The sequence below is a fragment of the Numenius arquata genome, chromosome 7 (genome assembly GCF_964106895.1).
Source record: "Numenius arquata chromosome 7, bNumArq3.hap1.1, whole genome shotgun sequence".
NCBI lineage: Eukaryota > Metazoa > Chordata > Aves > Charadriiformes > Scolopacidae > Numenius > Numenius arquata.
The window spans coordinates 5561549-5585376 of record NC_133582.1 but is presented as its reverse complement, the minus strand read 5'-3'; the positions used below and the strand labels follow the sequence as shown (position 1 = coordinate 5585376).

Here is a 23828-nt window from a genome sequence, read left to right as displayed (position 1 = left end):
ACCAAAAGTTAAGTTCGCAATTGAGTGCTGGTCCACAAAAAGCTCACAATGACTACAGCACTTCAGTGCAACGCACAGCATAAGGAGCGGAACCACACAGCAGGAAAACTGGTGCTGAGAACCCAAGTTCCCAGTGAATCCACCACAGAAGATCTTATTTTGGACTTGCCTTCAGCTGGTTCCATTAACTGGAGACCTGTTAGTGGCCGAAACACAGCCTGTGATTTAGTTTCACCCAAAATGCATTCAATTTCCACGCTGCAAAGGCCCTCCAGAATGTAAATGAAAGCATGGTAAGCAAGAATGATCAGAAGATCACTTTCAAAGTGAACTTCTTGCCTGACCCAGAGTGTTAATGTACAGGCACCCACTATTTTGGTTCACACATCTCCTATGGATCTGGAAACTGTTCTTTCAACAATTTGCTTTCTTCTTTATCTACCGAAGAGAAATATTCAGAGAAATATGAGCATGTCTGGTTTTATACTCTTGTCTCTATTACAATATTTCTCCTTCTATGGGAAAGAAGACCCCATGCTCTGTTCAGTACTCGGAGGGAAGTACCACCTATATGATGGCACTGACTTTTATTATTGTTATCTTCAGTACCCACATCCATAGGTACACACTCTCTGGTATAGATAACCATCTCTTTTTAAGAATGAATGTGTTTATATGTTATTTAAAGAAAAAAAAAAAACCCAACCACTAGCTCAAATACTTTCAAGTACTAGTTTCCTGAACAGTTTTAAAGGTAATCTGCAAAACAAGTGTTGCAAAATTCTACCCATCTACAAGCCTCATTTTTCTTCAAATAAACACTCTCACCATCGTCTTCATTTTTTCATTCAATCTCAGCTTTCAGAACAACCATGTGGATCTGAAATGTTGTCTATCAAACCAGAACACAAATAAGAAGCTGAATTACAACTGCACAATTCTCTTGCGGCAAAACTGCAAAAATATAAAGATACAGATCTAAGTTTTATGCTCAAGCCTCACCAGAAAGGGAAAAGGAGATGCGCAAAACCAGCAAGAAATCAAGTCTTACACATTTATCTTGCAGTAACTCGTGTATATTCATCCTGAAGGAGAGGTACCCTCCTGGAGATTTTCAGAGACAACAGTAAATAAGTTCAGAGAAATACACACACCCACAGACAAGGTAATTGTTAAAGATCTGATACTAACTTCTAATTAATTTTGATTTAATGTAAAGGATTAGGATACATTTGAAATCCAGTAAAGGTGATCAACTACCCTGCAATGAATGATTCATTTTCTCAGTTTGTGCAATCTCTACACATTCATACATCTACATAGTAGTTTCTATAGGGCACCTATATATACTATATACAGTAGTTTATTATGCAAAATAAGTTTCTTGAATATCATTCCATGAAAATTACAAAACACAAAATTCGAGGAAAGATAAAAAGTTAGTAAGAATTATCATTACCTACTTTTTGACTCTTACCTAAAAAGATTCTCCCCAAATAACCACATCTACTTAGGTCTCCCTCATGGATTTTTGGGTTTTTTTTTTTTGCAAATAAATCTCACTGAGGCTCTAGGTACCATGAATATTCAATGCTTCTGAAAAATGTAAGAGTGCATTGATTATTTGAACTCCTCTCTCCTTTCCCTACATTTATTTACAACACGTAAGGCGTTAATGACCTTGATGGTTCTTTACAACTACTTGACTGTAACTCACATTCTCATGGTTGCGCATCTCCGGTAAAGACAATTAAGACTAATTGCGGGAAGAATCCATGTAATGATGATTGACAACATAAAGAAGCTCACCCTTAAGATTAACTTTTTGAAGATTTTTTAACTATTGTTACAATTCAATTCGTAAGGATATTAGCCCCCTGAGTCTTTAGCACAAACACATAAAAAGGTTAACCATTTCCTTTTAGCCAACTATTTCTGCTTTACTGGGCAGGTAAATAAACAAAAACAACAAGAAAAAGCCAGGGTTGTCTTCTAATGCATGTAACTTTGAATAGCAGGGAAGTACCACTGCCCCCAATTTATAGATACAAAACCATGACAGACGTAAATATGCTGACAAAAAATACACTTCCATTTCTAAGGCAGAGTCTACATTGGAGGAAGGTTTGGGGGAAAAAAAAAAAAAGGCACCTCAGCAGATATAAAGTAGGAATAGAAGAAAAGCTTGTGGGGCTTTGCTACAACTGTCAGAGTAGTAATTATGTCATCTACCCTCACCGAGGAAATATCACAAAAAAAGCAGTGAGACAACTGACTCCGGAAAGTTAATTACCAAAGACAGAACCCCCTGTTAACTGAGAGATGTTTCTCTCCCCAAACGTAAGTCAAAAGGCGCAAGCAATTAGTATGTTGTTCACCTGGGCATGCTGGACATACTGCATGAGCTCAGGTTCCTAATTATTAAATGGAAAGAGGCAAAACAAAAGAGAAATGACCTTGGTGCCATTCCTCCCAATATTCTTTAGTCACTATTTTGCTTAAAATTCAAAACTCAGCTAGTTTTAGAAAAAGAACTACAAAAACCTAGAAGATGAATGGACAGTCTCTGCTTACACGCATAAACTGTTTTAAAACAAGTAAATTATTTAAAATACCGGGAAATAATTTCATTGAGCCTCCTACTTCGTCATATACAGTAGTAGAAATTATCCTTCTTTAGGTTTGTCTTTAATCTTTCAACATTTTGCATTCCATACGCTGTTTCTGATCTTACCAGTAGTATCTGATTTCTCTCTTGCATCTTCATATAACAAGTGAACTTGTCATAGTTCCGGGCTACACTTCTCTCTATTCAGGTTTTCATTCAGGTGACAATTTAATGTTGTCATCCCAACCTCCATATTTTAGTCTGTTTAGTTAAAAACAATATTCAGCAGTTGGTTATTAAACAGGCATTTCAGGAATGTGGTGGGATGTTCATTACAGTAAACTTTTATCCACTGCCAGGAAATCTGATTTACCTATTCTTTTAATTATCAGACTGGCATATGGGGAGATTCAAAATAGGAAGACAGCCAGAAATAACTGTGTCTAATCTGAAAACATGTGCATTTCCTGCAATATAGGTGACTTGGACCGGCCCTCTCAGTCAAGTGAAATGAGACATTACAAATATTTCTGTAGTTCATCTGTATTACATTTTTGTATTAGCTGTCTTTATCAGCCGAACGTAACTTCTCCCACTGCTACATCAAACCTTTTTAATTCTGATGAGAACTTAAATTGAAAATCTCCTGCCTCAGTAGAAAGGTTACTTAATTGCCATTTTAAGCTTGTCTATTCAGCACAAATCGGCCTCCCAAAGGGTGCTTCTATCTGATCTACATTTCCTGTGAAAGAACAAGGCAATGTCTACCTCATTCACACCGAGTCTCACAACCAGCGATGTCCTTATACCAGTGTCAAGGTACCGCCACAGTGTCCACGTGTGAGGAAGGAAAGGAGCCAAGATTATACTTCCTCCTGAATATGTTCCTGGGCAGGACTCTGAGCTCCTGCCATCACACCGATGCAGTTCATGATGTCTATCCGAGTATCTAAAAGCAGGGTTCAATTGCTGTGCCGGTTTCAACTAGAATGTTATGCAAATTCCCAGTCTGTAGAACTGGGATATTCAAATTTTATTATCTTTGCTACTATGGATTCGTAATCAGAGGTTACTTTTTATCCCAGCTATTCTCTTCGTAAGAGCTACGCTCCAATGTTTAAAGTAAAAAAATGAAGTTCAGATTATGCCTTTTGTGATTCTGAACATTTAATCTCCTCTTTTCCATTCCTTGTGTTCACTCTGTTATAAAACAGTGTATTCTCAACAAGCTCCTCAGACAAGTAGGAATCACAAGACTGAGAAACTCCTTCCTCATAATTCAATTTAATGCCTGATCACTGAATGTACTTAACTGATTCATCAAAACAGTATTCAGTGTATTAGATACATAAATATCAAACATTATCTATATTCACCAGAACCAATTCTCTCCATCATTTTGAGTAACAGCAGACAAAAGGAGTGCTACCAAATTCTGTTCTTTATGATATACGGGAGACTGAGAAAGCAACACCATGTTCACTATCAGCTCAAATGAAAACCCGTAAGATAACTGCTATATTCAACCCAAAAGACAAGAGAGAGAGTTACAAAATAAAGGCTGGTCTTTATCCTAAAGAAATACTAAAGAATTTTACTCCAAAGAGTTAAGTTTCTCAAAGCAACAAATGCATCAGTCCAGCAGTTCGGAGAGAACGAACACTAGGAATCAGTATCTGAAGCTGGATGGAGCTTTGGCAGTTGTCCATGTTACACGAATCCCGTAAGGACAAGGAACTGTGTGATTAGCTCAGAATAATTAAGAAAATAATCAAGTGAGAACTACATCAGTTAGCATAGGATTTTCCTGATTCCGTGAGGAAAGATGAATTTACCGTAGCTTCATACAGGGAATCATACAGCCAAAACCATTACATACCAGCAGATTGTACAAGAGTTACAGAAGGCAAAATGGAGAAGAAATTTGATCAAACTATTCTTACCAAAAACTACAGGCACGCGTATTTGCAAGTTCAGTCCAATTTCCTATTGGATCAGGCCTATTTTCAGAGAATAATTTTATAAAGCTCCATTGCCTTTTTGATGTTACATATACCTTATTTCTGAATGTCTTTGTTCTGCCAAGTACTAGGTGTTATTAGATTAACTTTTCCCAAATGAAAGCAGTGCAGTTCATCCTTAGAAGTGAAAGATCCCAGAAATAATACCACGGAGTTGTCTTTAATCCATATTTGGAAAGACAAATAAAAAAAAAAAGTAATTATTCCACACCTCAAAAAACACACCTGCACACTTCTTAAAATAGGAGACATCAAGTTCTTAACATATGCAAAAGCACAGACCTAATAAAATGGGGAATACTATTTCAAAAGATAGTTTCAAGTCATATTGTTTACCTGTTATTTAAACTTAAATTTGCAAGTCGTTGTACATTATAATTTTAGAGAAGCTGATGGCGTAAGAATGTCATGCTCATTTCCCTCATGAAAACTAAAGCTTTATACACACCGTAATGTAATTACTCAAGGATTTATATGGAGGCCTTGAAAAACCACACTTACAAAAACTTTTTTGATAGATATAAATCAATGCCTGGAGCACTATTTCTTGAAGATATGCTCCATACATACATGAATTTAAATAGTTTCACATGAATTTAAATAGTTTCTCTGACTTGCGTGTCAGTTTAGGTAATACATCACACTGAAGAAACAATATGTTGATGTCTCCCTAAGGGTTCCGGTTTGATCCTTAATTTAGGGAAGCCTTATGTAGAAACCACCTCCAATATATAGTGTGTCTGCATAAAGCCTAGAGTAAAAAAAATACTATGACATTTAAATGGCAGAGGAAATGGAAAAGGCCAGATGAAATTCCCTGCTTCTTAGTCACAATGGAAGCAAAGATTCTCCAGAAGGGCACAGAAGTGCACCTTCTTCTTTTGCTGCCTTCCCTCAAGATCTGTGGTTTATGAGATACTCATTCTCTAACAAAATAATTTTAAAAAAGTGAGAGAGATAGAACATTCAAACAGAAATAACCTCCTTATCAAGAAACTGAGACAGATGATGTGGATGTTTTGATGAAATGAGATGCCTTACTGAACATTAACAAAAATATATATTCTTTGTACAGTCCTGTGCAATAAGGAAGATGATTTCCATAGTCAATATTTCATGTTTTTTTCAACAGTGAATCTTCAGTAATTGTAGTTTTAGAAAGCAACCTAGACATTATTGATATACATTATTCAAAAGCGGGGAAAAAATTTTGGATTTGTGGGAAAAGGCAAAAGACAGGAATATATGTGAGGTAGAGAAAGTACCTAATATGTTTAGTTATGCTGGAATAGACGTGCAGCTATTGTTTACAGCCAACTTTTATGGGTAAACTGAAGCCTACAGTAAGGTCTTCAGATTTCTTTGAAGGACTGGGTAAAGCAGATTGACTCTCAGTCTTTGAATATTGAATATAATAATCAAGGATGTTATGGAGGAAAACTAGCTGTAATCACACTTTATACCCTCAAAGTAGTACCTTTTGGCTAAAAGATTCCTTAGAGAAATGGTAGTTTGCTTACAGGAGGGTTTTTCTGAAAAACTTCAGCAAAAGCATCAAGTAACTTTAACCCAGCAAAAATTGAGCATCAGGGTAACTGTGAAACCAAGTATCTATTTGCTGAACTGAAAGTTTTTTTTTCCCCACCGTAACTAAGCTAAATGCTTGATTTTAGTATCGTGCAGCACCTTACACAGAAAGGCGAGCTTTTGCACAGATTCTAAAGTTTCATTAATTTTAATCCCTCCATCTACACGTTGTCACCTTCTTAACTATCTTGATTTGTTACGCTTTAGAGAAATACCGCTCTTCACTGGAGTACTTGCATTCAGAAGGATAAATAGGATGTTTTACAGGGAAAGTCCTTCAATCCTAAATCTTAGATGGGTTGTTACCTTCTCACTGAATTCTTACAGGATTGTTACCTTCCCTGCAGGTAAGACTCCAATGATACAGTAACAAAGCAAAAAGAAAATCTTACCCTGCAGGTAAGATTCCAATGATACAGTAACAAAGCAAAAAGGAAAGGGGAAAAAAAAGGAAAAAATTTAAAATCGAGGACTGCAAAAACTGTTCACGAAAGTGAAAACTGGAAAAAGACTGAAAATAGCCTTGAAAATCTAAGAGAGAGAAAAATCCTTCCAACACAAAAGGAATATGCTACTTGCCATGCCTATATGGGATGGTATAAATCACAGCGATCTTAAATTGCAACAAGAGATTAGAGATCAAATTAGACTGTAATGGGGGAAAAAAGCCCAAATGTTTGAGAGCAAAGAGAACTGAACTAAAATACATTATCCAGGGAGTATTCTTGGAATCTTTCTCACTGAAAATTTTTGAGAACAGGTTAAACAAGCATTTGTAGCCATGGCTTACCAATAATTAATCCCGCTTTGGAATCACGGTCTAGCTGACTGAGAGCTCTTCCAGATACAGGTTCCATATGGGGAAAATGCTGCCAAACCCAGCTAGTTCAAAAGGGAAGTTTTCAAAACTAAAACACGATGTTGTTATGACTGTTCTTTCCTAACCATCTACCTATACTTAAGGAGTTTTCAATGCGGAAGAAACAATTTATTCAAAAATCAAGGATACAAATTATTCCTTTTTACATGGATGGCAATTTACAAAAATGAAAAGACTCGATTTGTATTACAGCAGACCTTTAACTCAAAACTGTCACCAAAATTAGTTTAAGATTCCCCTCATCTGCCCAATAATAATATTAAAGGCTGTTAGAAAAGATTTGGCTTTTTTCATAAGCAGATTATAAAGAAAATACACATCTAAAACTAACTGCACCAGTTGTGATTGTCCAAGTAACCCAATACATAACTGGGAAACAATTCAAAGAAACTATAAAAGCTACATTTTATAAGATCATTACACTTGGTAAGACATGAGCTAAACACACACTGAACTAAACTTGCTGCCTAAACAGGTTAGCTATTTATCAAAAAAACCCCAAAACAACCCAAACCACAAAACATCCATGTGTATTACACCTTGGTACTCTTTATGTTCAAACATATTTGACTAAAATTACCATGACCAAAAAAGACTGACAGCACAGCAGAAAGCTTAGACATCAGCATGATTAGAAAAGTAAATCAATGAGATCCTGATTTTCAGAGACATACACAGGTAGAAAAAAATTAACTATTTCAGTCACATCCACTCACTTTGACACAGGAAAATTTGTATTAAAAAAAACCCTTATCATACAGAGCTCAGAAGTTCTAATGATGACCAGCTCCAATCTGGTGTGATGCTGAGTCTCGGTGCCTTTATTGAGGACAAGGTCTACAACAATTATCTCACTGCTTAGATTTATCCTAAACAACGACTGTTTGTTTTTTTTTTTCTAAACACATACACATTATATCCAGCTATGCACACATACCATATTTATTTGAAAGCAAGACGGTTTCCCTGACTCTCCGTAATTTAACTTAAAAAATCAAGGGGTGCCATTTCCACCTCCCCCCAGGTTGATAAGATAATACGACTGTTTGGTGTGGCAGGTCTTAAAGTGATGAAGTAGCCCAAAAATGCCCGCAGCAGCTCAAAGTTTACTTGAGATGACACAGTGATGACAGTTGTTTTGCTTCATGGGAAGCTTTTTGGAATTTGCTTGGGAACCTGTGTGGTGTACTAGAGTTGAGCAGATTTCTTGTGATTTCTGGCAGCTGTACATTTCTCCCTGAATAGCAGATCATCTGGAGGTCACCGGTATGAAAGCAAAATGGAAAAGTATTAGAAATTATGATGGAAATCTTACACTCGTGGTAATGTATGTAGAAAACACTAGCAACTGTGAGACTGGAAAGAAACACCATGTGGTAGAGACAAACATGCAGACAGAAACATCAAAACAGAAGCTTTTAAGGGTTAGCTCAGTGTAGAAACCACTCACTGGACTCAAAAGAGAACACTTTTTACTTAAAGACGTTGTAGAATTTGTGTGTACTCAAGAGACAGAGACCCGGTTACCCAGAAAATCATTAAACTGCAAGCTCAAAAAATAGCAGTCTTACCAACATTCACGTTGTGACTTGATTACTTAAAGATCACTATTAGCTGATGAGCCAAACAAAATCAAGGGTGGATGTCTACCTACACACTCAACGAAGGGTTCGATGAATATTGTCTGGAGTAAGAGACCAGGCGTGACATTAAGAAAAAGAGGAAATGTCTTCCCTTTGTATTAAAAGGGCACCTGACGTTTTGCTGATGGCATTTTTCACTGTCAGTGAATACCAATCTTACGGTCACATCAGAAGGAAGGACATCACAACTGCAGGTGCTTGATGAAATGGCAAATAAGCCCTTCAAAGACTGTTGAGGTCTTTATATAGAGAATGACTCTTGGCAAGGGATCATACTCTAACTCCTACAGGAAAAAATAAAGAAGCCTACTGAAACACTCCTTTGTCATTGGATTAAGACAGACTCGGCTTGGATAAATCCAGAAGTTGAAGCTAAAAGGTTTAAGAAAGGCTTTATTTCAAATTCTATGGACAGAACTGAAGATTATTTCTGTCATCTTGAGTCTGAAGAGGAAGCTGAGAATAAAGACTAAAAGGGAGGAAGGTGACAACAGTGAAGAGGGTGACAGCACCAGAAAGTTGTGAAGTGTGTGAGGTGTAAAAACTGAAAGCCAATTGTAGTGAGGTGTAAGAGAAGAAATTAAGACTAAACTCCAATAGAAACAAATCATTAGTCAAAACTTTGTAACTTTATTGTATATTGACTACGGGTATGTAATAAAAAAAGCTTTTTACGTAGAGCTACGTACATTTGCTTTTAGGAGGGACATCTTACATTCAGATTAGTACAGTATATATTCCCCGACACTACCAAGACCTACTCTAGTGTGTCAGCACACAGGAAAAAAAATACAGAGTAGGACCTTAAGGTCCTAATGCTTCACTAGTACCTCGACACACAATAAAAATCAGTTAAAAACAGCAGGAACAAAGTCTATACAGTCACATCAGTTAAAAGCAAGCTTTTTTTAAAAAGAAGTTTTGGAGGTTTTTTTTTGAAGTAGCTAAAAGGCTTCGCATCCTCTCCCCCACTTATCTATCAGTATCACACCTTTGCTGGCATGTTAAGTAATGTCCTAGGTCACTATTAAGTGTCTACACTAGAATGTAGATACTAATGTGTCTAACGGCTAAGCACACTTGTTAACATTCTAACACAGGATTTCTCTCCTAACAGGCAGAAATGACAAGACAACCTACAGGTAAGAAAAAAAAAAGTTCTTGAGGAAGGACTGCACAACAGTCCAAATATTTTCTTGTGTTTTTGATATAAGTCACTATATGTTGACAGCATCTACATTAGTAGAACAAACCTGACCACCTAACAGTTTTGGAGAATTTGTAGCACAAAGTACAGCAGGAAAGAAAAAAAACCAACCACCAAACAAACAAAACCTCAGAAACAGATTTAGAAAAGAGATGAAAAGTCAAAAAATAACAATGAAGACATTAATAAGCTCAAAGATGAAACATGTCAACAACAGAAAACAGGGTCAGTAAAGGTACCACAAAGATTTCACAACTAACAAGTGACAAAATTTCTTACCAGCCTGCAATTTAGTATTTAAGAAAACAAAGGTTACATCGGGTAATGACCAATGGAAAGGGAACATAGCCCATAGTGAAAAGCTCTGATATACCCATCAGCATCACACTCACCCAGCTCTCAGGGGAAAAAAAACCCAAACCCTAACATTCTGGTCTTCTCTAACTGAACACAATCAACAGACCACCTTTAAGAGCAAAGTTTGAAAAGACTCTCATCGGCCACCGCGTGGTGACAAGAACAGCAGTCTTTCTTAGGACCATTCTGAATTCTCGCAAAATTCACACTTTGGGTTTTTAGTCACTACAGCTGAAGAGACTTGTTTTGTCTGGCCCAGTCTGCACACATATTGTTTGTGACAACATAACCGTTTGTCACGGGTTTGCTAATTACCTAATTGCAACAGAAAGAGCATGAATCACAATTAAAAAGTCATTTTATGTATATCCGTACGGATGTGAATTTTATTTGATAACAATTAAAAATAATGCTCTCTATTGCATGCTGATAATGGAGAATATAACTACATTCCCACAGCTACTGTACAGGATTAAGGTCCAGTCTATAATCCCCTTAAAATTTAAGAACAATTGCACCACTTCACAGTGCAATCAGCAGCAAAACACAAAAATATTTATAGCTAATGAAAAGCTGCATATAAAATACATCAAAGTAAACTTTATTCTTACAAGGCAACAGTTTTATATTATTTTCTGTCAAGGTATAAGACGTCTTGTTTTTCTGTGTTTGTAACAGTTGTTCAACAAACATTGAAATAGTTCAAATTGAGACTTTTTTTAAAAACAGGTAAGGCATCTGGCCATACAACTCCCACTTGATTTAATAAGAGTAGAATACTTAAATCCCTTATATGCCATCGAGCCTAAGGATCTCTTAATGCTCTACTGCTCTAGCTTCCCTCAGTATAGAAATATGCTTATTTCCCAAACATTATGGTACCCACTTCATTAAAAAAAAATAAATTAAAAAGTTGATGTACAGCAACAAGCTATGTGGTTGCTGGGCTCCAGAGTCACTACCTGGCAAAATAAAATAGGGACACAAGACTCTTCAAGTTCTGTGTAGTTATTTCATGCCTAGAAACTAAGTAGGGGGGGGGGGGGGGGAAAAGCAGGTGAAATCATAGAATCATTGAGGTTGGAAAAGACCCTTGGGATCATCAAGTCCAACCATCAATCCTACCCTAGAAAGTTCTCCCCTACACCATATCCCCCAACACCGCATCTAAACGTCTCTTAAACACATTCAGGGATGGTGACTCAACCACCTCCCTGGGCAGCCTATTCCAGTGTCTGACCACTCTTTCCATAAAGAATTGCTTCCTAATGTCCAGTCTCAACCTACCCTGTTGCAGCTTGAAGCCATTCCCTCTCGTTCTATCGCTAATTCTCTGTGAGAAGAGACCAGCACCAAGGTCTCTACAACATCCTTTCAAGTAGTTGTAGAGGGTGAAGAGGTCTCCGCTCAGTCTCCTCTTCCTCAAACAGTCCCAGCTCCCTCAGTCACTCTTCATCAGATTTATTCTCCAGGCCCTTCACCAGCTTTGTTGCCCTCCTCTGCACTCGCTCCAGCACCTCGATATCTCTCTTGTATTGAGGTGCCCAAAACTGGACACGATACTCGAGGTGTGGCCTCACCAGTGCTGAGTACAGGGGGACAATCACCTCCCTACTTCTGCCGGTCACGCTATTTCTAATACAAGCCAGGATGCCATTGGCTTTCTTGGCCACCTGGGCACACTGCTGGCTCATATTCAGCCGCTTGTCAATTAGAACCCCCAGGTCCCTTTCTGCCAGGCAGCTTTCCAACCACACCTCCCCAAGCCTGCAGCCATGCACGGGGTTGTTGTGGCCCAAGTGCAGGACCTGGCACTCGGCCTTGTTGAAGCTCATACCATTAACGTTGCCCCATCGATTCAATAACCCTACTGAGATAAATGCTAAAATATTTCTTCAGTGCTGCGCTTCCAGACTTAAGATATGAATAAGACTCTTAAGTTTTGTATATATGACCGGTCAAACTATTCTTTCATACATATACCTTCAAAGACTTTATTCTAGAAATCATGGCAGATGCCTTTAAACTGTTATTCAAAAGAGATTTCTGAGATGGCTTTTACTATTACATGAATTTTCTATAACCTCTGTCACGCAGCGCAAGCCAAGTAGTTAAGCCTACTATCTGAATCATGAATACTATTTTGTGTTAGCCCCAATAAAGGATTAAAACTGTAGAAGAGGCTGAATAAGTGTTTTGGCACCACCAGCACAGGTGAACGGATTTTTAAAAAATCCCTTTTGAACCAGTATAAAAAATAACCACCCAACACCATCACTATTTTAATATATTAAGCATCTGTTTAGACCTCGGTTTAAAATCTGAAAAGCAGACTCTTTCAATATTGAATGCGGCGTGTCTCAGCTCTCTGTGTTACACATCAGTCTTCAGCCTGCCGGAACAGATACAGCCTTCCTATAAATGTTGGTATAGAAGGGACAGTAACTCATTTTAAAACAGCATGGATTTTTATCTAAGTCAGTTTCTACACAACTGTTTTGTCCAGTGAGACTCACATTTAGAAGGTATATGTTTAAGAAAATTAGTAAACTTAAGCCTTACAATGGGCTTTTGCAACTGCCATTAAAATAATAAGAATATAATTTTTTGTTAAACTTTAAATCAATCAATCAACTACTGAAGCCACTCACTAAGCACACACAACCGTAATTTCAGTGATAAACCTGCTTTAGACACCAGCAATCTACTCTGTACATGTCAACGATGGTGTCTTCATTCCCACCTACCCAACTACTTCGGTTCAATGAACAGCTCATTCACAAGTTAGAAGTCGAGCCGGAGCCAGAAAAGCCAGATTTCCACCTCCCGCTGTAGGAATTTAAGAAAGCAGGCACAAAGATTAAATAGACTTGAGAACACAGTGACCTGAACCAATATAAACCAATCTTGTCTGTGTGCATCTACAGGGATGCTCTACCAAAATATAACATGAAACATTTTGACTGAAGAAAAAGAACCTGAAATACAGCTCCTGTATATATGAAATAAAATGCAAGAAAGGAAGATGCTTAAAATATTTAGTAGTGAATCTCCCTGGTTAGCAAAAAGTAGAGCCCGGTTCAATCCAGAAGTGAGAGACATGTAAATGAGCACGCTACAATGGCTACCACCAGGAATCAACTCATGAAGAAAAGAGATACAAAATCACAAATAAAACACAATTCAAACCCACCATGTGAATTCCTCGTTAGCCGTTCCACCTTTTAAAAATTTGCCTATGTTCTGTGAATGGGTGACAGTAACGTGTAAACAAACATTAGTGCTTTTATCAGACAGACCATTAAACCCATAGTAACGCTACAGACTTTGCGGTTTCTGTGCATTTCTGTGGCCTAAAATATTTAAGAACTCGTTTTATACTCGTTGTGTCGCACCTAATGCCAGCTGGGAAAGGACATCTAAGAGAAATCAGGGCAACGTATAGACACGTAGGTGACTAAAATGGAGCAGTTTGTTTTAACTGTCGAGCCAGCACCAACAAAGTTTGTTCAGAAAGGGATACTCAGCAGGGTCACTGGGTTTCAGAAGAAACACCTGCAAACATCCCTGCTGCAGGACCAGCCCAAGCCCTAGGGAAGCAGGCCCTTCCCCGACGGCGGCCACAGCCGGAATAACCCCACACAATGGTGCTCCAAAGGCAGTGCCAGCTCCGGAGCCCTCTCTCCCGATGTGGGATTGAGCTCTCTTGACAGGGGAGAGAAGACGGCGAGGGGCACCGCAGACCCAGGGACCTGCCACCATCACCGGCCACTTATAGTCCCCCCCACCGCTTCGCTTCCTTCTCCTTCCCAGGGGGGGCAGAGAACTCCGCTATCCCTCCAGGGTGCGAGACAGGGAAGGGAGAGGGGGTTACTCGGGCACAGAGCAGGACCCCCCCCTCACAGAAGAGACTTTCAGCTCCTCCCCGGCCCCTCAGCGGAGAAGCGGAGACACCCCCCCCCCCCCCTCCCGGACCGCCGCCTCCCGGGAAGAAGGGGGGTGCCGGAGGGAAGGGGACGGGGAGCGAGGAGGAGGGGAGGGGGGGGGGCCCTCGGTCCGCCACCGCCAGGAACAAAGGGCCCTTCGATAAGCCGAGCCGCAGAGCACAACAAAGGGGCCTAGAGACCGCGAGAACCGGGGCGGCCGCCGGGGAGAGGAGGGGGGGGAAGAAGGGGAGGCGGGGGAAGGGGATTACAGGCCCGGCCGGAGCGGCGGAGTAAGGGGGGGGGGGGGAGGACGAGCCGCCTCATCTCAACCCACAATGAGTGGCGGTGGCGGCGTCCATCGCCCGCCCGGCCCGCAGCACAAACTCCCAGCTTCCCCCCCCCCCCGCGCCTTCCCGCGCCCGCCCGCCCGCCCGCCCCGGGCCAACCGCCGCACCGGGCCCCTTGGCTCCGGTTCCCCCCACACATACACCCCGGGGCGCCCCGGCGGGGGCGGCGCTGCTCCCGCCCGGCCCCCCGGCTCTCTTCTGTCTCCTCAGCCGGGCGCAGGCACACACACACACACACACACACACACACACACCCCGCGGGGGAGGGGAGAGCGCGGGCGGGGGCAGGGGAAGGGAAGAGGCGGCCTGACCTGGCAGAGCTGCTTGCAGTACTCGGTGGCCGCCTGCACCGCCGGCTCGGGGCTCTCCCGCAGCCCCGTCTCCAGCTCCACCAGCCGCTCCCGCAGGCGCCGCAGCTCCAGCAGGTCGCCGCCGAGGCTACCGCTCTCCTGCTCGGCCTCCTCGTCCGCCATCTTCGCACCCCGCTCCGTCGCGTACGCAGCCCCCCCCGCGCCCCCCCCCCAGGGCTCCGCGTCCCGGCCCCCCCCGCTCCGTTTCCAGGTCACGTGATTACACAATGCCACGTTCCGGGGAGGGGTCACGTGCCGGGGAAGGCGTGGGGGGGGGCGGGGGGGGGCCAGGAGGGGGTGCGCGCGCGCTCTCCGTCCCCCCGCGGCGCAGGACTGGGCCGGCGGGGGGGGGGGGGAAGGGGCGGGGGAGTGGGAGGGTGGTGGGCGTTGCCTCCGCGCGTCACGTGACGCCACGCCACGCGCCCGGCGGCCACGTGACGGGCCTTCCCCGCCCTCCCGCCGACGGGTTTTTGGCGGCAAATGGCGGCGGCGGCCTAAGCGGGCGGTGGCGGCTCGGCCTTCTCCGGGCTGCCCCCAAAGGGTATCGGCGGGGCGGCCCTCGCTGCTGTCCTTCGAGCTCTGAAGGTGGCAGCAGCAGCAGCAGCAGCTCGTGTAGGGCCTGGTTGTGGCGGAGCCGTGGCTTCCTCGCTGGCCGTCGTGGTGTGGAGCGGGGCTGCGGCCCTTCCCCGGGGGCCTGAACTGGTTGCATCTTCCCTGCTCCCACCTGAGGGTGCCCTGTGGCACCGACCCCTGCAGGGTCAGCAGTGGTCAGCACCGCTGGGGTTTTGTTGGATGTTGTTCCCTGCTCTTTCCTCCTCCGCAGGAAGCAGCGGGGTGAGTTAGCTCAAGGATGCCCCTCAGTTGTCATCGTCTTCATGCCTGCATCATCCATTTTTTTTCATAATGGGAAGTGAGGAGTATGGCTCTGCTCTTCAAGTGAAGCAATTGAGATCTGGAGGGCTTCGCTGCCCACGCAGTCTTGGTGCTGGGCTGAATTCCCTCTTGCACACTGGTGGTGTCCTCAGCTCCAGTGATGGGCATTGAGCTCCCCTGCCTCTGCCCAAGAAGCCGTGGAGACTCTTTCACCTGTCACAAGTATTGGAGATTGGCCTGAGGCATTGAATCTGATGAGGAGGAAAAAATGAACCTGGTGGGCACTGAATTGGCATGGATGGGTCTTTTGCAGTCTTCCAGGCTGTGTCAGTTGACACAGGTTGATGGCTTCACGCTCTTTGTGTTGCCAATGTTCGTCGAGGAAGTGAGGAGGAAACATGTTAACGCAGCAAGAGCACTGTCCGTCGGGACTGGATGATTTGTCTTAGACAGCAGTAAGACAAGGTGCACTGTGTTAAGCATTTCACATCATTTGGAAAACGAGGTATTTGGCACTTAGTTAAATCAGGTGTAACGTGGTTTTTTTGGCTGGAAGAGACTGAAGCTGCAGGCTCCTCAGTATGTCAGTCAGCCTTGCTCGTACCCAAGTTTAGTGTGGCATCCAACGCACGCTAGCTTAGCTTGTTTGACCATTGGACTGATTTGATGATTATATTCTATTTCCTTGTCACAAAGGAAAAGTGGCACTACCTATTTCTTGTGGACTGTTGAAAGCTGAGGTGTATGATGGAATGAACACTAAATTGGAGCTGGAAAGAAAAGAGCTTTTTCCGAGATTGCAGAAATGTTAGTCTGCAGCTGTAGACATTCACAGTGACATTATTGAATAGGCAGCATTTTGGAGACAGACCTGGGGATCTGGTCCAGAAATGACCACATTCGGGTCATAGCAGTAAACTCAAAGTGGTATGTTTCAAATTTCCCATACAAGTAACCAAGTAAATATCTTGTTTGCCACTGTAAGTCTGAAACCTTTTAAGTTTCTGATTTTTACTGCACATAAAACCCGTTCTGTTCCAAGCAGAAGAAGAGAAAATTTTTCAGCTTTCCCAATTAAGGCTTAATGTAGTACCAGAAAAATCTCACTGGTTTGCATGTATTCCTCACTACCAAGTTGCCTATAACACCAATACTAATGAGTGATGCAAATACCAGAAACAACTGCACAAAGACCTATTTACTCTTTCTCAATCACTTAATTTATCTGCAGGAGCTGAAATAGCTTCTCTGGATAACTCTTTCAGTCCTATATTGTGCTGTTTGTAATTATTTTCACTTAAGGGTAAACCACAATAGGCAAACTCATATTCATAGTCTGAGCTCGTTTCAGCTTGCTCTCTTGTTTCCTCCTTGCCCAGAGGGTTTTCTGAATTGAGCCCAGGCCAGGAAGGAAGGAGAAGCGTGGAGCGTGAGTTTCTTGCTTGTGCAAAAGGTTAGCACTTGGGGATGGTAGAGTAAAGGTTGTTTGTTTTGTTCTCATCAAGATCAAGCAGAAAGGAGCCTGTCCTTCAGCTGTCCTACCCTGAAGAGGACATGCACGTAAGCCTCCAGGGGCATTGTGCAAGGGAGGATTCCTGTCTTTAATCACAATTCACAGGCAGCTAATTGCCAAGCTTACACCTAAGGAAGGTGTTAGTAAGTAGAAGGAACAACCACAAACAGCGGTGAATAAGGGAGGGGTTATTTTTTTTCTGGTTTGACCACAGTGAGAATATGATGACAGCTACTGAGGCAAGCACAGCGGTGGCCTGAGGACAAGGAAAAAAATGCTGGGCATGACCACAAAGCTGTGATACTCATCCTCTCTTTGAATCCTGACAGAAACTGCACCGTGGTAGATAGAGCTCATGGAAGAGAAGAACTGCTGCCTGACAGTTACAGGAGAGAAAGAGATTGGCACAGAGAAGACAGGCTTTTCAGATACCTGTTTTCTCCATGGACTTGTGGGGCAGACTCTCCAACAGTGAAAGAATGTGAGTATAAGAGAGAGGAGGCTGACTGTTGTAGGGGAAATATAATCAAGGAAGGCATTTACTGTACTGGAAAATACAGAGAAGAAAGAAGCAGATGAGGAAAATATGTGTATGAGGAAGGACAGTGGATCCCATGAAGGGGGAAAACCAACCCACCCAAAACAGTCCAAGGAATAAAAAGAGGGGGGAGACTGAGAAAAAACAGAAAAAAGGATGGGTGACTGGAAGGGGGAGGACCTGAGTTTTACACCAGTACAAAGATGGAATTTCTTGTTAAGAGGAATTGACAGCCTTATTACTAGGGTGTGCTAGAAATAAAGATTTAAGATAAAGGCTTGTGGCAGTAAAGATTCCTCATCATCAAAAATTCCTTTGGGATTCAGATACACTCTTCCCTGCCCTCTTGTCGCTTCCTTGACTGACTTGGTATTTCCACAATGTGGTGTTTTCCTAGCTCCACACTTCAATTCTCAGGTCTCAAATAAACCTGTCATTAAGAGGAGGCATATCCTATGGCTCTTCAGATAATCTGGTTGCATATTTTGGGATGCTGGGTCTGGCTAGAAATGCACAACAGAATAAAGGAGTCTTCACAATCTAAGCTCACCTGTTGGGGAGTTATTTGCCTATCGGTTGTTTGAAATAGGTTTAAAGAAAGAAACAAGTTATGTGATGTCCCACTGCTGGCTTTAAGATGCTGGAAGAAGAAAATCAAGCGAATAGCAAGAGGAGTGCCAGAGGTTTGGATGACAGACAGCAAACAGAAAGAGGTGGAATAATGGTGAGAGTGTTGCTTACACTGGTAGTTGGGAGGTGGACTATTAACTCTTCCAGGGAGAATGTCACATTAAGAAGAAGCAACTGTGATGTTTGTGTGTCATCGCAGCCCTGGCAACAGAACTAGATCTTTTAGGAATAACAGAAGGTATGACAGAATAGAAATTAGGACAGGAACACACAAATATTAAAATGCTTGTGGTGTTTGGGAGGCAAAGGGGATTGATGGAGGATTAGAATTTGCAGTGTGGTAGATATGAAAGAAATGAACAATGACAGGGAAGATAAAGTAGAGCTTTGTTAGAGTCAGTGTTGAGGCAAAGAGCTTCTCTTAGAGAGCATGAAGATGTGCAGGAGATGTTTGGGTTCAAGTCTGGAGAGAAATAGTTTTTGTGAGATTGTTCGGAAAAACACCCCTTGGAGCAAAAGCAGGTTGATAACTAAGGTTCTTAATTTCAAAGGTCAAATTTTGAGAAATTAAGGGAGTGAGTTAGTGATGACAACTGTGGGAAGGTGGTTGAGGACTTGCACATGGAGAAGGCTTGGTATCTGTCAAGTCTCTTTGCAAAAAAAGAGTATCTGGAATTTGTATCTCAAACAAGAGGGACAGTCAGTCCCAGCTGGATAAATAGCCACTTCAAAAGGGTTATTGGGAACAATCAGAAGCTTGAAAGGGATGGAACAAAATGATTGCTTGAAAAATATTAAGAAGGGTAAGAATAAAGTGAGAATTGTCAGAAGCCCAGCTGAGTTTCCTTACAAAGGAAATTAAAGCAGGGCTAATGAGAAAGAAGATATGAAAATGAATGTTTCCACATTTGAGATGAAAGCAAAAAAACCTATCGCGTACCCATCTGAAACATCAGAAGATCTTTATTCAGCCAAAAATTTCCATTAATGATGTAGGTAGAAAAATATGAGCTGTAATAATGAAATGTGCTGATGACACAAAATAGGGAGACACTTTCAATATGAGAGGGATCGAGACTGGATGACCTTGAGAACTTAAATGATAGAATGGATTAATTTTAATAACACAACATGCAAGGAGACCGATGGCAGTGCTTTCTGCTGGGGGGAACCTCATTAGTTGGAAGGGACAGCGGGTAGGAAGTGCTCATTGTATTAGTTGACAATGGCCAAGTCATGGATGTGATCCAGCCCCCCCCCCCAAAAAAAAATTACTAAAATCACACGACATGCCAGGTCAGCTATTTCCATTAGATACTGTGGATAAAAACATTGGTCTCATCTCATCTGAAACAATTTGTGTGAATCCGGTCACCGTTATTCGGAAAAGACGAGAGCGCGCTGCGGGAGGTCCAGAGAAGGACTCAAAGGATGATCAGTAAAATGGAGACTCTGTTTTATGAGAGGAGAATAAAAATGGTTCATTTGGCTTTGTGAAACAAAAGATGAAAAGAAGTATAATTTCAGTCTAGAAACGCTAGAAGTAAGCATCAGTGAGGGCAAAAGCTTTTCAAGCTAAAGGATGGTACTGTGTGAAGAAAAACTGGTGATAACCGATTGCTGCGTATGTCGAGACAGACATAGCGATCGCGTTAGACAATAAATAGGGCTATTTCTAAGGCACGTAGGTGTTCCTCCACAACATTACAAAGGAAACTTCGTGAAAACAGTAAAATGGTAGATTTGTGCAAGGGGATCCGATCGTGAAAACTGATTGCAAATGAAACGTGAACTCCAAAAAGGGGGAAGAAAATTAATCTCATGGAGTCACATCTTTCTTAACCATACTGCTGGCTTCCATCAAGTCTGGGGCTATTTTCACCTGTGTTCAAAATCACTGATGTAGATCTGTATATTTCTCAGTAATCAAAGTGGTCTAAATGTCTGTCAGCAAGAGGAAAAAAAGCCAGCTGTGCAGAGTGCGGTCTGTAGGTTGTCTTCTGCGTGAGCTGGGAGGAGGAAAGGAGAAAGTTTTTGGAACATCCATTTTCAGATTGCACAGAGAATCTTTCTCTTCCAGAGGGGACAAATGAATGATGAGGGAGGACAGCACATTTGAAAATACAGCCTTGAGCTGTTTTCTCAGAAGGGAATCTTACAAAATAGTTTCAGAGCTATCTTAAAAGCAAGGGAGCGGTTGTGTTCTCATTGTACATAATTTAATACAAACCACAATACTATTACCTGTAATTAATGGTACCTTTCTACCTCTCCAATTGTCTTTTCTGTTTATCATTTTTCTTAGTTCACTTCCCAGTGCACGTTGTCTGAATCCTCAATAGTTTTACTCTCATCGAGAGAATCTGACAGTGTTCTAGCTGTGCTTAAAAAAGTTATTAGAAGAAAGAAAAGGTGTCCTGGAGATGGATATGTTTTCACATCATTGCACTCTTTTCTTCATTCATAGGCATTTAAATTAGGAGCATTCCACGGAAACACTTTTTGTTGGTTATTAATTTTGCGTCTAAGAACTGGATCTTTTTCATGAGCACAGAAAAAAAGTGATTGGGTGTCAGGATAGGGCAGTTCTTGGGAACTACTCAGGGAGGGTGAGGAGAGAGTTTATTTAAAATAACCACTGTGAATATTCTGCTAAGAGGTAAAGGAAGAATTTGCTGGTAGATGTGAGGTCAGTTAAAAGAAGATTTTGGTTTTTCATGTTGATCTGCATTCCTGACTCTTTGTGATTTATCTATTTTATAATCAGTTTATTACTCAGCAGCAGCACACAGCCCTTTGCTGCGATAAATCATAAAATACTTTTCAAGAGTATGTTTTACAGCAACGTATTTATTTTATAAAATAGCGTTTCATTTAATTTTTCAGTTAATTAATACTGAAAACCTTTGGTGTAATATGGATCCCATTGTCAAGAGAAGGAAAAAAGGGTACAGCCTGCAAAGGGCAGGAGGAGGAGGTAGAGGGATGGATTTTAGGCACGGGTAGTATAAATGCTCTGTAATCCCTTACCATTCTCTGCCTGATGATGAACTACATGTACTGCCTGTTACAGCAATATTGATTGCAATCAGATGATAAAATCATTGCACGGAGAAAGAAACCACTGCAGTGAAAATGAAAAGATGGAAATGTAGTGACTTCTTGATTCAAAAATGATTTCTTGGAATAAAATGAAAAACCCCATTCTTATGGCTGAGAGTTTGTCATGGGAATATCAAAATGCTAGAAAAAAATATAGCCATTTAAGAATAAAATTCATTTCACATTATGTATTTATCTTCAACAGCCATCCCACACTTCTCATCAACATTCCCTATGCTGCAAATTTTCCTCACTCACAGCTTTAGCTTTACTTACAATTAATCCACTGGTATTATAGTGATGGAGATTCTTGCTGGAATGCATTAACTTCCTCTGTTAAATCCCCCCTGAGGCAAACCACTTGAAAAATATTTCCTTTGTCTAGGACACACAGTTTAGTAGCTCTCTTCTTACAGTGAGATAACAGTTCTTTTTTTTTTTTTTTTTCCTTTTGCCGTGATTTATGCATACTATTCAAATACAAAAACTGCATTAAATTATGTTACATTAAAAGACCTGAGACGCGCGTTCCTGGCACAGCATTGTGTCAGGAAAAATGTAGGTCTGATCCTGTTGCCATTCAAGCCCGTGCTGACAGAAATCTTGAATCGTTGGGATGCGGAGCTGCAGGGGTGTGGAATTATTAGGAGTTGAGTAACTTTTGGCTTACAGAGACCAAACAGCCCTTTCACACTCACTGATGGCCACGTACGCCTTTAGCATTCTGATTAATTACGCAAAGTTGCTATGTGCTATTTCAAAAGAATTAGGATCGGGACTTCTGGGGGAAAGATTTCAACAGCCTCTGAAATAGCCTGTATCAATGCATCGCAATCCTAACTGAATGGATTCATAATACCCGGCGTAAACCTCTCCTGCAAATTCATCTGATCTTTGTCCTTCCTCTAGTTGTCGTGGTGGAACTATGGCCACCAAATCTTTTATGGCGGCTCTCTACATTTTGGAGTGCTGCTATGATGGTCCACCTTGATCTCTTCATTTCTCAATGTACCGCTGCATTTCTAATGGTCCACCTTGATCTCTTCATTTCTCAATGTACCACTGCATTTCTAAGCCACGTAAACTCCGTTCCTTCAGCTTTCCTCACAGTTAATATTTCCTAAACTCTCCTCGCTGTCGGACATCCCTCCCGGTGGATTGCCATTATCTTTCTCGGAGTACAGTGACCAGTGCCAAACCCAGTACTACGCTTGCTGGGGCTTTGCCAGAGCTGAGTAAAGTGGAATAATCACTCTTTGTGTCATCTCTTACGTTGTTGACTCTTCGGTTTGTGATCTCCCACATTGTTTTCTGCCTACGCAGACGCTTCCTATTCTATATTTAACTTTCTTCCTTCATTAGGTTTCTCTTCCCAGAGCGTTTGTATTTTGCTTGATTTTAGGCTGCTGCTTCAGTTTTTGAGGCTCGTTTTTAGTGCTGTTTCCATCCTTCAAAGCACTTTGCCACTTTCCCCAACTTGATGGCACCACCAAACTGTGTCAGCACCCATGTGCCATCGCCCGGGCTATTAATGCATATGGGGAATTAAACTGGTCCCAGCACAAAGTCCTGTGGCTCTCCTCCAGAGAAACCTTCCCAGATTTGACAGCAAACCATCAATTACTGCACTTTGAGAACAATTTTTCAAATGTTGTGCACCTACTGGCTTGCAAATTACTGTCGTGGCTCACTGAGGAAAATAATGTGTGGGACAGTGTCAAAAGCTCGTCATTGTCAAGATGCATCATATCTGCTATTTGCACTTATTTGCTGGAGCAATTACCCTGTCAGAGAAGGAGATTAGCGTCAATTGATACAATTCTTTTCATGACAAACCCATTTCAACTGTTTTTTAATAATTATCATAATCTTCCAGGTATTTACAAATTCTTTATTTAATAATTTGTTCGGTTTCAAGGGATAAAAGTTAGGTTGATGGGTACGAAATGCTTCGAGTCCTCTATCCTCTCTTTTAAAAATTGCATTTATGTTTTTTTAGGGTTTGAGCCTTCCTTGCTTGCTGTTATTTCTTGAAAATGATCATCGACTATTCAAACAGTGCTAGTTCTCAGAACGTTCCTGGTGAGCTTTGTCACAGCCCACTAACTTCTTTTTTTTTTTTTTTTTTTTTTTGTCTCTTAAGTAGCATGGGATCAAGGGCTGGGCTCTCTGAGCTTGTACTTGACAATCCCGATCCCGTTCTGCGGTCTGTGTGCTTAGTGTCAAAAAAATGGTTGTGATCAACA

At 41.5% G+C, this 23828-nt stretch overlaps 1 protein-coding gene across 1 annotated transcript in view; it reads right to left on the bottom strand.

Annotated features, from left to right (window-relative positions):
• ZNF292 (zinc finger protein 292) overlaps positions 1 to 15049 on the bottom strand; it is a 51146-nt gene extending 36097 nt beyond the window's left edge. Inside the window, exon 1 of the mRNA XM_074151100.1 lies at positions 14888 to 15049. Coding sequence (XP_074007201.1) covers positions 14888 to 15049 — 162 coding nt within the window. The remainder of the gene's footprint in view (positions 1 to 14887) is intronic.
• Positions 15050 to 23828: the final 8779 nt, after the last annotated feature.